At 31.6% G+C, this 15,258-nt stretch overlaps 2 protein-coding genes across 2 annotated transcripts; both read left to right on the forward strand.

The window, feature by feature from the left end:
• Positions 1-61: 61 nt before the first annotated feature.
• Positions 62-6,390, forward strand: LOC139529668 (uncharacterized). Its single transcript, XM_071325517.1, has 4 exons — positions 62-364; positions 2,074-2,140; positions 2,937-3,112; positions 4,057-6,390. Exons 1-4 carry the CDS (start codon positions 328-330, stop codon positions 4,710-4,712), a joined length of 936 nt encoding a protein of 311 aa, XP_071181618.1. The 5' UTR covers positions 62-327; the 3' UTR covers positions 4,713-6,390.
• Positions 6,391-7,685: 1,295 nt separating this feature from the next.
• On the forward strand, positions 7,686-14,032 carry LOC139529679 (uncharacterized). The gene is made up of 4 exons (XM_071325528.1): positions 7,686-7,841; positions 10,137-10,218; positions 11,466-11,629; positions 13,805-14,032. Exons 1-4 carry the CDS (start codon positions 7,787-7,789, stop codon positions 13,930-13,932), a joined length of 429 nt encoding a protein of 142 aa, XP_071181629.1. The 5' UTR covers positions 7,686-7,786; the 3' UTR covers positions 13,933-14,032.
• Positions 14,033-15,258: the final 1,226 nt, after the last annotated feature.

The following is a 15,258-nucleotide window of genomic DNA, read 5'->3' on the forward strand; positions in this document are numbered from 1 at the left end:
AACAAGTCAATATCTCAATAACATCAGATCAATCGATTCTGTTCTGGACAAACCAATTAATGTCTATTCTGTTTCAAATTCATCTTGCATGTAGTCTGTAGACATATGTAACTGTAAATAGGAATCTAAATTTGTTCGTGAAGACACTGGATAAAAAGCATGAAAAACATAAACAATTCCGTAACTTGACAGTTCACGTCATGGATCTATTTTTTAATTGATTGAAGAAAAGTTAACCTGGCCTTTAAATTGATAGTTGATGTTTTAAACTTCCTGGCCGTTTAACATGAATAATTTGGAATGTATTATTAGTTATAATCAAAAGTAATGGTTTTTGATTCAATATGGATTTTGTTTATTCAGGGTAAGAGTTAAATTTTCCAATTTCAAGTTTAGAACAGACATGCATGTCCAAACGTTTTTATCTCAACAGTTTGATTCATTCATATTTTCGAAATTCAAAAGAAACCAACGGAACACCATATCTTAATAATGTTTCTTAAAATGCCGACAAAATAAATTCGGAGAACTTTTTGAAATTCTAGAGTGTTCTACAAGTCAAGTCTAACATGTATGATGAGTTAGGAATAATTTATTATAATAGTTATTGACCCTTAAGCGTTACTTTATTTTTTTTTAATATTTTGAAATGCTTTATATGTTTATTGCAACGATCTGTTAAAAAGATATATGAGAAATTACCATAATTATATCATGAATACATTATATATCTTTAAACATGTATCTATAATTATTCTCGTTGTTGTGCATGTAACCATAGCGCAGTAATTGCGTACCTTTAAAGTAAATATTTTGATAAAAGGTTAAACAAATCTTTTAATATTCATTCATCTGAAACATTTTTATAATGCAACTTCATATCTTTTAAAACAAATCTACAGTGTGTTTAAAGTAAACATTTTAAAAGCACAATAATATGGCATACTTAATCAGTATATATTTAATATCATTGTATAGGAAAGATTTTTAACCGAGTGCTTCGGTACTGACATACATTACGAAATACCTTTAATGAATTACTCATTGATTAATTGGGAAATAAGTAAGAAACTTAGCTTCAAATTGACTCAGGAAAATTTGATTTCAGGTAGACTTGGCAATTCTCTATAGGTCTTAAATGAGGGCCCTCATGGGGTTTTTGATTATGTGATTACTTGGCCGTTTTTTTAATGATTATTTGATTATTAAGCCAAATATTTCATGATTATTTGATTACCTAGGACTGTATTTTTAGTTTATGATTATTTGACTACTAAAGATAAGCAAATATTTAATGATTATGTGATTATATTGGCAAAAAAAAAGGTGATTATGTGATTACTAGGACCCCTCATGAGGGGCCTCTTAAATCAAGTAATCGGACGAATATATTTATAAAGTGTTATTCAATAATTCGTAGCTTCTGTAGGTTTAGGGATGTTTAGAACTTGGCATAATTATTGAACGAAGTCGATGCAGACCCTCTCAACTCTAAACATCTGCTTATTCAATACTTTGTCCTTAAATGCTTGAGAATGAGTAGGATGTCATTTTCGGCATGATTAATTACATATGACTCTAAAAACAATATGGGACGGATATAGTCATCTCTGCGGTTACTGTTTTGATTGTAAGAATCATTTTTTTTTGCAAAAAATGAAACTGGCAATACTCAATAAAATATGAGTTCGAAGCGCTTCTATAGATTTACATTCGACAGGAACACTCAATGCAAAATATTTGAAAGCCAAAAGGATGTATAATACCGAAACAGTCGAAGAGACATCTGACCAAAAAAGGATATAAAATATTAGCAAAAATAAATCTAAAGTTAACTTTGCTTAAGGTGTCGAAACCTTACTAGATTCTTAATAATTTTTGCTTAATTTAATCACCTTTTCAAATATATCAAGGTTTGTTTTAATGGCGAAAACCATGCGGCCCTCCATCCTCCTTAGATCTTTTAGGGAAATATGATAAGGTTTATCTGATACTGTTTTGTCTGCCAATCTATACATGTCAAAACAAAAAAAATGAAAGTAAAATTGAAAGTAATCTCTGTATATGTTTCAGTACTTCCGGTGTTTGGTGGTTGTTACTACCACTACCAATACGAATACCATGAATGTAATACTGATGTGTAAGTATTCATTAACATACACAAGAATTATCACAGATAATACATATGCATAAGGAATACAAATGAAAAGAATATTTTTTATATATTTTACTTTTCATGTTAATAAAATTGAGAATGGAAATGGGGAATGTGTCAAAGGGACAACAACCCGACCAAAGAGTAGACAACAGCCGAAGGTCACCAATGCAGCGTGAACCTATTAGAAAACATTTATGAAACCTATTTTTCATTTTTTTTTATGAAAACATAGAGGTTATCTCTTGAATTATAATTATATTCAAAGACACAATATTTTCACACACGATTTAAATGCAAATGTATATGAAAAAAACAAGAACATATGTGTTGCTCAGAAAACCGAAACATGAACCTAAGAGTCGCCCTCAATGAAACCAAGGACTTATTCTTTTGAACTGACATTTCTTTTTTTCTATAAATAATGCTTTATCCCACAACTTACACGGATTCTTTTAAGAAAAGTTATCGCTTCGACACACACATCAGACATAAAAAAAATGTCTATAGACTGCTCATTCGATATTCTCTATTTAATATATCTGAATTTTGAAATCGAAAATTGAAATCCACGATCTTAAGTCGAACTTCAGAATAACATATTTCAATAGCAAAAGTGCCCAATCAGGATAAGCCCTTTATTTCCGAGGTTGTAATGTCCGTTTCCAATTTAGTCTTACCCAATACATTGTGCAGATAAATTTAATATTTAAATCAGATCTATAGCCTTTACTAATACAACAAACATGATTTCATTTACTTTTTATTTCATTATGTTTAGAGGAACTATCATTGGTGCAATTATTGGTGCTTTGTTTGGAGTAGCCGTTATAGGGGCTATTATCACCACAATATGTTGTTGTGTTAAAACCAGTGGTATTCGTGGTCACGTGATACAACCAGACACTTTATCAAAACTAAATCAACATCAACATCAACACACGCTACAACAGCAGCGTAAGTAAAAACAAATGATATAATAAGAATCATCATTTTCATGGTTTTACATAGTCTCAACATAATAACGTTACAACCATATTTTTTTTATCAAACAAACTGCATGTTAGGTAAATGTCAAAGAGAGGCGAAAGATTCAAACTCATTGGCAGAAAATAAACGCAATGTTATAATTTCTCATTGTTGAAGACCAAACGGTTGCCTTTAATTGCTTACAACAACTTCATTTGAACATTGGTGTCTACAATAGTTAGTCATGTACTTCAAATTGACTTCGGCATGGCTAAATAAGAAAAATGACAAACAGACAAACAGACAAGCAACAGAACATACACCACAACATAGACAACTTAAAAGAAGCAATACGAACTACCCCGAAAACTTAGGATGATCTCAGGGTGACCAGGTCCTGGTCCACATGTGACAACCGTAGTGTAATTATTGATATATCATAACCATTACATTTAATCCACTTTGCCTTTGGTGATAAACGTTTCATTTTCCTTTCGTGATACGTCTTTAAAGGTTTAAGTTTGCATTTGTATTAAGGCCCTTCTGGCATGTTGTGATGGACATTTAGTTTATCTTGTCAATGGCTAAATAACACAAACAAATGCTATTAGGAAACACATGAACATGATACTGATTGAACCAAACTTATTACAACAAGTCAAACATATTACACAACGTTAGTTCATCAATAAAAATAGGATCGAAAAGAAAAAAAGTCAACACATGCATTCATCAATTTTAAAAATAATATCTGATATTTATTGATCAGATAATCAAATTGTCCTTCAAATATACCTTATGTAAAGTAATGTAAGGGGACCCATCTAGTAAAATATAGAAAAATCATGATTTATGTGAGTCAGTATTTATTTTGAGATGATGAAATATAAACATAATAGATAATGATCTTGTTTATTCGTTTATAACTTCAGAATTACCTTCAAAACAGAAGAAAAGCAATAAAAAACGCTCACGTCACAAAAAAAGCTCCAAGAGTAAGCATCCGCTACCACAACCACAACAGATTGTGGCATATTCTCCTCCGCCAATATATGAACCCGGCCACCTTCCACCTCTACTGGAACATAGTACATCATATTCTTCAATACCATCACAGGAAGCCAGTCATCGGACACCGATACCACACCACAGTACGTCCTCTTCTCCAACACTATTACAGGAACCCAGTCATCAGACACCTGTACCACACCACAGTACGTCATATTCTCCAACACTATTACAGGAACCCAGTCATCAGACACCTATACCACACCACAGTTCGTCATATTCTCCAACACTACTACAGGAACCCAGTCATCAGACATCTCTACCACAAGAGAGTGCGACATTTTCTCCAACACCAACATACGAACCCGGTCATCGGACACCTCCACCACAACAAAGTTCGGCATATTTTTTACTACAATCACAGAAACCTGACCATCAGTCAACTCTATCACAACAGAGTTCGGCACTGTCTTCAGCACCTAAACACGAAACAGGCCATATGTCACCTCTACAACACACGAGTGATGCTAATTATCCACTCCCTACACAGGAGCTCTACAATCCTCCTTCTCCATCATAACTGAGTTTGTGTGTATTCTTCATCAACTACACATGTACCCGTGACCATCGGCCATAGCTACCTCTAGCATATCGTGGGTGACATATAATGCAATAAATTCATATTTCTTAATAAAATGAACAGATGACATGAGGGTCAGAATATCAACGATACTGAAGAAATATCCAAAGATATACATGAGAACATAACTAAAAAAGATTACAGGCTGTTATTGCCTGTGCACAGTCACCCCAGCATAAAATTTATGATGTGACATGCTAGGTTTGTTCAATCTACACACGCACTGTAAAGTCGACATTGATAACAATCCGCATTGCCGGCACATAATTGATCTTTACTATTTATTTGGATGGACAATTTCATGCTCGAATGGTTCAAGTAATTTTCCAGGAATGGAAAATTATAAAATGTGAAAAGTCTGAAATTTCGGAAAAATAAATACTTTAAAAAATGTAAAATCCACCAAACAAAATTCTCTTAAGATTACTAGGTCATAAATTGACGAGTAGAGAAAATTAGAAATATGTAATAACCCAGTACTTGAGATCAATTTTTTTAAGTATTCTTTTAAATAACTTTGGAAACTACACATTTTTAAAGCATCCATTCGCGTATACTCATATAGTCTTATTGGAAAAAAAGAATTTTATCCTTGTAAGAATTATTACTAGTAGTAGAAAAATAAGTATGGCTCATATATTTCGTTTTGGTAGTTTCAGGAGCCAGGACATTTGATAATCAACGACCCAATAATGAGAATTATTCGACAAAACAGTAATTAAAAATAATGTAGAAATCTTTAAAAAAATTCTTTATCTTATATTCATTATGTTTTGTTCGCCGTGATGTATACGTAGCCTTTTTTGTTCTCATGTGGCGTTAAGCAGTCAACAATCAATCAAATATGCTTTGGTTCATATTCGATGAAAACGTTAAAGGAAAATAAAACCATTTGTTTACTCATGGAATAACAAAAAAGAGTTTAAAATAAACAACTGGTATATTTGAGAATATTCACACGTGTTTCTTCAATACACAGGTTCTCTCTATATATATCTTTAAACAGGTATCTGTGAGCGAGGATTTTTCTTCTTTTCTTAAGTAAAATTTCAACATTAAACTAGCTTTAGCGACGGAGAATGAATTATTATATTTAGTTCTAGTGATAAGTATTGTAGCTCATGAACAAAGGTAATTTGTTTGCTTTCATCCCTTACCGTCCTCGAAAACGCATCTTCAAATAGTGGACGTCATTGTTTATTGCACGACTCAATTTTACTCGGATACAATCTTTCTGAGCATGAAACGCAAAGCAATCAAAGAAAACAAAACGGTATATGTTACTGTTATGTACACCGTGTTAATTGATTATAATAGTTATCAAAGGTACCAGGATTATAATTTAGTACGCCAGACGCGCGTTTCGTCTACGTAAGACTCATCAGTGACGCTCATATCAAATTATTTATAAAGCCAAACAAGTACAAAGTTGAAGAGAATAAAGGATCCAAAATTCCAAAAAATTGTGCCAAATACGGCTAAGGTAATCTATGCCTGGGATAAGAAAATCCTTAGTTTTTAAACAAATAGTGTTAAAATTTAATTTACCATCAGGTTTTGTTATTGTTTTTATATGTTATAATTTTTTATTATTATTAAAATGGTTATCGGTTTATAAGATCATGACTTTGTGTTATCTTTGTATGTAAAATAAAGAACAAGGATGAAAACCCGACCTAAATGAAAAGGTACAAGTACAGGATAACAAAATGATAAACAATAATAATAATAAGAAAAAAAAAAACACAAATCCGGCCTGATATCAGTTATCGACTTTAAAAGGTCAACAATTATGGCATAGGACAACCAACGACAACCAATAGACTACATAATACTGTATTCGAACAAGCAGAGAATGTAGAATGTAGCTGTGTACACTAAACGCTTCATTTTAACTATGAAAACAATTTTGTAGATATCAATTGAAAATTAAGGGTTTGACCCATGTTCTCCAAGATTAAAACCGTATCTAGGTCGTCTACAACATAATTAGCAAAAGGACACCGTCAGCAGTTAGTAAAAAGTACTCTCTTATGCAATACTAAAATATAAGTAGAGTAAATCTGAAAATAGTTTGTTTCAACCCTATAATCGGTTGCGAGGAAATTATATCTGTATCAGTATATTGAGGTAAATAAATGCAACAGTTGAATTCTGCTGTTAAAAAGTCATAAATCGATTGAGAGACGGGTTAAAAACTTAAACCGAGGGAAACATAACAACTATAAGAGGAAAACAACGAAACAGCAGAACATTGAAGTGCAACCAAAAAACACGACAATGCAACATATATAGAAATGAACTTTAATTGAACAACCATCCTATTCTTGACTTGGGTTTTGGTTTTATGGCTAGCCAAACCTCGCGCTTTATGGTAATGTTAAATATGTCACTAAAAAGACTTTACATGACGGGAATGCAGTACAAGTAAATACAAGAACACCCAAAACAGAGAAATAAATAGAAAAATAATATAATGGTACATTTCGACATGTTAGCCACAGAATAACTACGAATAACTAAAATTAATTTAGAACAGTTACTGTACACAAAAACAGCTAAATAGAATTACGAACTGTGTCACAGGAATATAAACGCCATAAAAAGTAACCCAGTTTAGGTTTTTACTAACTGAGACATAATGCTCAATTGGAGCACTTGTGTCGGTTTTGAAGGATTCGACAAACATTTGCACTTTCCAATTTTCTTCCTAGTACCGGCATTGTCCTCTCTTCACATGCAGATTGTACCTTTGTATATCAGCACTAGCCCATTTTTAAATGATTCAATTAAGGAAGTCCATCACTGCATGTTATACTTATATTTATTTCATATTATCAAATTGTTAAGCACATAACAAAACAAAAAATAATCAACCATTGTTATACATGATCTTATCTGAATCAATGTCTATCAAACGACAATATTCAAATTGCAAAGTATATTATTTAAACGCAGTAATTTGGTACAATAACAATTTGTATCCTTTTAAAGTCAACACTGAGAAAATAATCATGGATCTTATGCATCGTTTTTTGTACTCAGCTTTTCTGAATTTGATAATAAGCGGTAAGTTTTGATAAGCACTTAAATACTACAAATATTCTACCAAATACCCTGTAGTGAAATTTTCTGATACCGGGTATATATTAAAAAAAATTATGTATTTTTAGGTAAACCTTAATTCTTATTCGGTTTGATATATACGATTGTTTTTGTCTGTTGGATGAATCTAATTCACTTTACCAACAGTGCCACATGTACGATGTTAAGATAAGTATTGATTTACAATTTTTCATGTGAAGAACTTATACTAAAAATTGAAATTAACTTTGTAAATTCCATGCATTCGAAGCGCTTTTCTGACCTACATCAGGAACGCTCAAGCCGAATATTTGAAAGCCAATGATGAAGGACCAAAATATGATAGCCAACTCCATCTCAGCTCAACGAATCATGAGGGATTTCTTAATAACTTCTGAATTTATAAATAGACATTTTAAGAAAAGTTTGTTATAAATTGTGTCAGTAACGAAATACTGACTTCTGAGCTGATCTTACCCTCGAGTTCTGATAGTACAGCAGCAGCGGTATCGACCCAGTGCTGTAGAAAATGTTATTAATTTCATGCGTCCGAAGCGCTTTTCTTGATTTACCTTCATCAATAACACTCAAAATATAGTCAATCTTGCGTAGTTGAAATTTGGCTTCGTAATAATTTCTGAATTTATAAACTCACTATTTAAGAAGCGTTTGTTATAAGTCATATCAGAACTGACAAATAAGCTGATAATAACCACCAATAGGTTACCGCCAGTGTCACCCACATTGCATACAACGTCAAAAGTAATATTATTGTGTTATTATGAATAGCAAGGAAAAACTAATTCAACACAAACTTTTTCAAAAAATATTTATAACATTTCATAATCAATGAAATGTGAAACATAATTAGACCATACACCACCCAACTTCTACTAGCAATACAGTACTGATGATTGTCCCCATTTAGCGTGGTAAATATATGTCTTTTTGATATTAACAAAACCTAAATATGTTATACAGAAACACCACATTACTGTGAATATAAAACACATAGATGTGGTATGACTGCCAATGAGTTAACTCTCCACAGGAGACCAAATGACACAGTTAATAACAGCCATAGGTCATCATACGGCCTTTAACAATGAGCATTGCCCATACCGCATAGTCAGCTATAAAAGGACCTGAAATCACAAATGTAAAAAATCAAAAGAGAAAACTAACGGCCTAATTAATGTACAAAAATGAACGAATAATTCATTTGTAGTTAAATCGAATAAGCCATTGAAACTGCTTTTCTATGCCAAGTGTTTTATGATTGAAAATATTCATGTAAGAAAATAACCTAAATTTTTTCATAGATATAAAGCTTTAGTGTGAATCGGGTGGTTTTACATATACACATCTTAATATAGTAATTAGGAAATCGCTACCGAATGTCAACAGTGATGTAGTTTGTATGGTTTGTTTATCTTGTTAATTAGCTACAGTCCATATACATTAAAATATTCTTTTAAATAAAGTCTTTGTTAAAGGTTATCAATTCAACACTGCAGTAAGATCATGGAATATTGTTTCCATCGGATATAACATTGATTGTATTGTTAATAGTTTAACGCATAACTAATCATGCATTGTTAATTATATCCAATTATTAATTGTATGAACGTTATATTTTTACATTGCATATTGTCATGTTTTTTCAGTCTGTGTATGATGAATGTACTGATTTAACACCCCGTCGGAGATGAACTGATAAAATTCAAGTTTGACAGAACGTTGTTTATTTATAAGTTGAGTTTTGGGTTTGAAATAGCAATCGATAGCTGCGAGTACTCTACGATCGATTTTTGGTGTTTTTTTTGTGCCGATCTAATGTGTCAATTCGGTTCTGACTGATTTTCGTTTTACAACTTTGAATACTCGATTTTACGTGCCCTTTAACTTCGTACTTGATTTGGCTTTCCATACTTTATTTGTTTGACCGCCACTGATGAGTCTTATGTAGGTAACTGCCTCTCAGATTTATAATCTTATATTTTGTTGTTGTAATATAAACCAGGCAGTTGATTTTGATTTGTGAATATTATTGTTTTACATGTTGTCAAGCTGGTTTCTATTATAGTCTATGATTTGTCCTTGAACCTACGAGACCCGCGTTTCCTTTTTCATTGAGAGGCCTTCTTACAAAATCGTGATGAGAGAATTCATTTGCATACATAATTGACTTTTGTGACAAAAAAATGACTTTTGTGACACAAAAAGTAATTCAATATTTTTTTGTACCTTTAATATTAATAAGAAATTGACATTTTCCAGTTTGGGAAGCTAATAGTGAATACTGTTACTATGTCTACTCCTACTACTATCGTTATTATTACTACGAATGTGAAACAAGTGGGTAAGTAACATTTTCATTTGTGTGCTTATTTTCTATTTCTTTTCTATTTATTATAAAAAAAAGTTTAATCTTACACTCATTAATAAAATTGCTAACATTAACTTATGACCGAGCTGCAAAAATGTTATGCAAGTGGACAGGAGAACAAAGGGAATTTTTCTTATAATTTGCCTAAATGAAGATTTTACTCTTTCAAACATATTATAAAAAGTATGAGTCACCGTGATATTTTTGAAGCTACAAGTAGGTGCAAATTTGCACACATTTCCATAGTTTGTTCATAAAAAAAATACATTTTTGTGAATAAAAAGAAATCTTTGAAATTGAATTTTGAAATAAAATTTGAGAAGATAGGTATTATAATATGCGTGAAGAAAAAAAAATACAAAATGGTGTCACTTGTTTTCTTGCTACAAGTTTAAAATCAAAATTTAACTATTACTCTAGTAAAACACTTTAATATGAAAAGTATCTCCCCTTAAATGGTTTAGTTGAAAAATTGACTAAAGAACACAAATACATAAATTGCAAATATGTCATAAAATTTGCAGATTAAGGCAAAGAACAAGACCGATTATGTACTAATAAACATAATTGCATTAACTTTGACAAACTATACACTCGATGAAAATGCGTCTACAGGTTGTCGTTTGTCGTTTATTAGTACAAACGATGCATTTATTTTTTCGCAGTAAAATAGAGGTATGTTCTTGCTTCGCATAACTGAAAACAATGTCTAAAATTACTCGAGCTTCGGTATTACGCTCCTTTATTTCATTGCTGTTATTTTCAATAAAAAGGCTTTATCGTTACTATCTTCATACATTCATCTGATGAAGACGAAGACCTGCCAATGGAATTTAATATGCATAGAGGAGCGATGTCCTCTGTGTTGATAACATCTTCTACGGAGGCTAATTTCCCCGCGTAACAAGTTCAAATACCAACAGCATGTGCATGCATTTTTTGACAGTTCAAACAGGGTCAGTAAACACTGATTAAACGATGCAATTGTTTCTTCTTTTGTCACTTTTAACAAACTTTAACAAACGGCACACAACGTTTAGCAAACTTTGATAAGAAAGAAATGCACTCTATAGTCAGTAAAAAGGTATATTAATAGGTTGCCACACAAATGATAAAAAAACATTCGTTTGTGGACAAGGTCTTTCGGTATATTTAGAATAATTACAAATGATTCACGCTCATCGTTCTTATATTTTTTGAGTAACTCTTTTATTTTCTAGTGGTACGATAGCTGGTGCTGTAATCGGAGCTATTATCTTTGTAATATTTATTGCTGTCTTTATTGCCGTGTGTAAGAACAAGAATAGAACGAGGGTGACAACTATTCATACAGCACCTCATCATGGTGGACCAACTATTATCACACAGCAGCAACAACAGCACGGTAATCTTAGCTAATATAATGTTTAGGTGGATTTCATTGTTACTGTTATGATAGTATTGAGACTACTTCGGATCAGTTGCACACATTTTACAGCCATGTGTCTTCCTTTGGAGCCTGCATGTTGTCATTTCTGGCAACTGTTTTTGTCTTTGGTTTGTTTTATTGTTTTGTTTTGCTTGCTTTGGCAAAATATTTTTCTTGTAGTTTAAATTTTAAAATGACTGTTTTTAAGTAGCAGCGAGAGAGAGTATAAACTACCTTGAAGAATTCGTTTTTAAGAATTGAGATTGTCCCTTTAGTTTTTTCTGCCTGCTTATTGAACCTTTTATATAAAAAACTGCTTTCTGTCGTTCTTTAATTTTCAAAATAGCTAGAGGCACTCAAGGGTCTGTGTCGCTCACTTGTATATACTGTTTTTTTTTTAAACAATGTTAAATAAGGTTAATTTTAAAATAGTATAAGATACCATAATAATGATTGAGGCCAAGTTTGGTTTACTAGTAATTTGGCCCAGTAGTTAAATTAAAAGCAGGTCATCCCATTGTAGTCTAACAATAGTTACTGAAGACCCCTTATCATTATTTAAATTAGTTTTCAAGTTGTGACCATTTGAAAATGTTTTTTTTACAATATTCCCTTAGACTTTTATAGTAAACCCATATGTTCTATATTAAACCATGGCGGCCACATTAGTTGGATGTTCATCGGATACATTTTTCAATCAAGATACTCTATTGAAAATTGTTGCTAAGTTTATTTCTTAATACATGTAGCCCAGTATATTTAGGATATATTCTTCTAACTTTTCAGTCTCGTTGAAATCTCGTACTGGAATTAACGATACAAGTGGAAAATATCAATAAATTTAAAAAATGTTATAATCAAACGTAACTCTGTGAAAAAATTGAGTGTTTACAATAAGTAGTTTTGAGTAACCAATTTTTCAAATTTTCTAACCAATTAGTCAGTCTTTTTAGTCATTTTTTTTTTAGGAAATAACTGAAGAGTACACGGAATGATTCACACCTACCTGTAGGTTTTTTTTTAAAGTTAAATTTATTCAGATTGGTCCAAACCATCTTTATTGAAAGTATGATAAAAAGTTTAATTGTGGAACAGTACTATGATTTTTTTTTCGATAATAGCCCCAACATTGGTAAAACTTGATGCAAATGGGAAAATCATCAAAATTAGGTACTTTCAAATGGCCGTAGCAAAAAAGGAGTGTACTACCATATGATTTTTTCTTCGGCAATTATTTTTTTTACACTGATATAAACCCCAAAATCAGGTTAAGAAAAACAGTTCAATTCTAGAAATTTTGGCTCCTCAGAGGTGTACATGCTTAAGTGGAGAAGATTTTATGTAAAAGATTACAAAATATAAGAAAAATTTACTATGGAGGGCAATAAATTCTAAAGGGGCCAATTGACAATTTTGGTATTTTGACTGATTAGTAGATCGTACTTTGTTGATCATAATTGCTGTTTACAGTTTATTTTTTATCTATAATAATATTTAAGATAAAAACCAAAAACTGCAAAATTTTCCTCAAATTACCAATTCAGGGGTAGCAACCCAACAACGGATTGTCTGATTCGTCAGGGCCGATAGATCTCAACCTTATTATAATTTTTATCAATGTCAGATTTGCTCTAAATGCTTCAGTTTCAGAGATAAAAGCCGAAACTACATTTAAACCATATCTTCTATTTTAATCCTTGTTGGTTGGCAGGCAGGATCATCGGGCACATTTTTCAACTAGATACATTGTACCCTAATGATGATTGTAGTTAAGTTAGGTTACAGTAGTAGTTTCAGAGGAAATTATTTTTGGAAATTACAAAAATGTGCAAAAAATTGTTAAAAATTGGCTATAAAGGGCAATAACTCGAAATTTTTTAGTATGTTGACTAATTTGTAGATCTTACTTTTCTGAACATTATTGCTGTTCACAGTTTATTTCTATCTATAATAATATTCAAGATTATTGCCAAAAACTGTAAAATGTCCTTAAAATAAACAATTCAAGAGAAGCAACCCATCAACGTGTTTTCAGATTTGTCTGAAAATTTCAGGGCCGATATATTTCATCCTGATAAACATTTTACAAAACAAAAACACAAAACAACAAGTTTTCAATAGATATGTTTCGATATGTCTTTGTTTTTGCAGGTCACCAACCAATGATGTATGGTCAGTATCCACAACCAGGCGGCGTAATGTATAACCAACCACCAGCGTATCCTCCACCTCAGGCAAACTATCCACCTCCACAAGGAAATTATCCACCGAAATACTAACAGTTTATCTCCTTCAACAAACTATCAATATAGATATAAACAGTGTTTAATATATATACACTACTAGTTTTGTATTGTGAATAAACTTATTTTTTCCATATTTGTATTGATATTAAATTCTTACTTTTACCTATCTGAGTAACACATATAAAATTTAATAATATTGTTCAATCGGCATCCATTTCTTTAACGAAAAATAAAATCCTGATGATTTGATAAATGTAAAACAAAATATAAAAATCTTTGGATTGTAACGACAACTTTAATGATATTTTTACATTTTGTTACCGAAATAATGGCCTTTGGAATGCAATTTTGATATATATTTTGACATACATAGCTTTCGACGAGTAGTTATATATTTCATATTTATCAGATGATATCGGTATGAACACTGGAACATCGCAAAAGGAAACAAAAGAAATTGAAATTGACGAAAGCACCGCAAACTGTGATAATCGTGTTGAAAATAACTGGTTTCTTTTCGATGGTACCAATTTTCCTGGATACTAGACAATACGTATTATGTGGATATTTAATTTCGTTTTTGTGCCAAAGTGTTTATACAAGTATATTTGTACTTTGTTGAGCATTTAAACTTTTGTTTTATCTTAGCCAATGCAATCAACGAAAATTGGTATTCAACGAATAATAATGAATCCACGGTATATGGTGAACATCTTGTGAAAATATAACTGCATACAGAAAAGTTTGAAAGAGAACGCCTTAATTATATTGATAAATCCTTCACTCTTCCATCTAATACCTATTCATTTACGTCCAAATACCAAATATTTCAATGTTTTTTACTTCAGAATATTCAATTAAGAATGTATACATGTTAGTCACGAGGTGTACACTCAACGCTCCATTTAAACTATGACAACAATCTTGTAAATATCAGTTGAAAATTGAGGGTTTGACCCATGTTCTCCAAGATTCAAACCGTATTTAGTTAGTTTACAACATATCTAGTAAAGGACACCGTCAGCAGTAAGTAAATAGTACTTTCTTGTGCAATGATGAAATAGAAGTATCAGCAGGTACAGTAAATCTGATTTTTTAAATTTCAAGTCTGTATAGTTATCAAAGAAACCAGGGCTATAATTTGGTACGCCAGACGCGCGTTTCGTCTACACAAGACTCACCAGTGACGCTCAGATCGAAATAGTCTAAAGTTGAAGAGCATTATTTGTTTGCGAGGAAATTTAATCTGTATCAGTACATTAATATAACCAGATCCTGACTTTTAACTAATTGCGACAGAGTGCTTAATCGGAATACTTGTGCAGACCACTGATGATATTCAACGGAAATTTGCGCTAA

Source organism: Mytilus edulis, chromosome 1 (assembly GCF_963676685.1).
Source record: "Mytilus edulis chromosome 1, xbMytEdul2.2, whole genome shotgun sequence".
Taxonomy (NCBI): domain Eukaryota; kingdom Metazoa; phylum Mollusca; class Bivalvia; order Mytilida; family Mytilidae; genus Mytilus; species Mytilus edulis.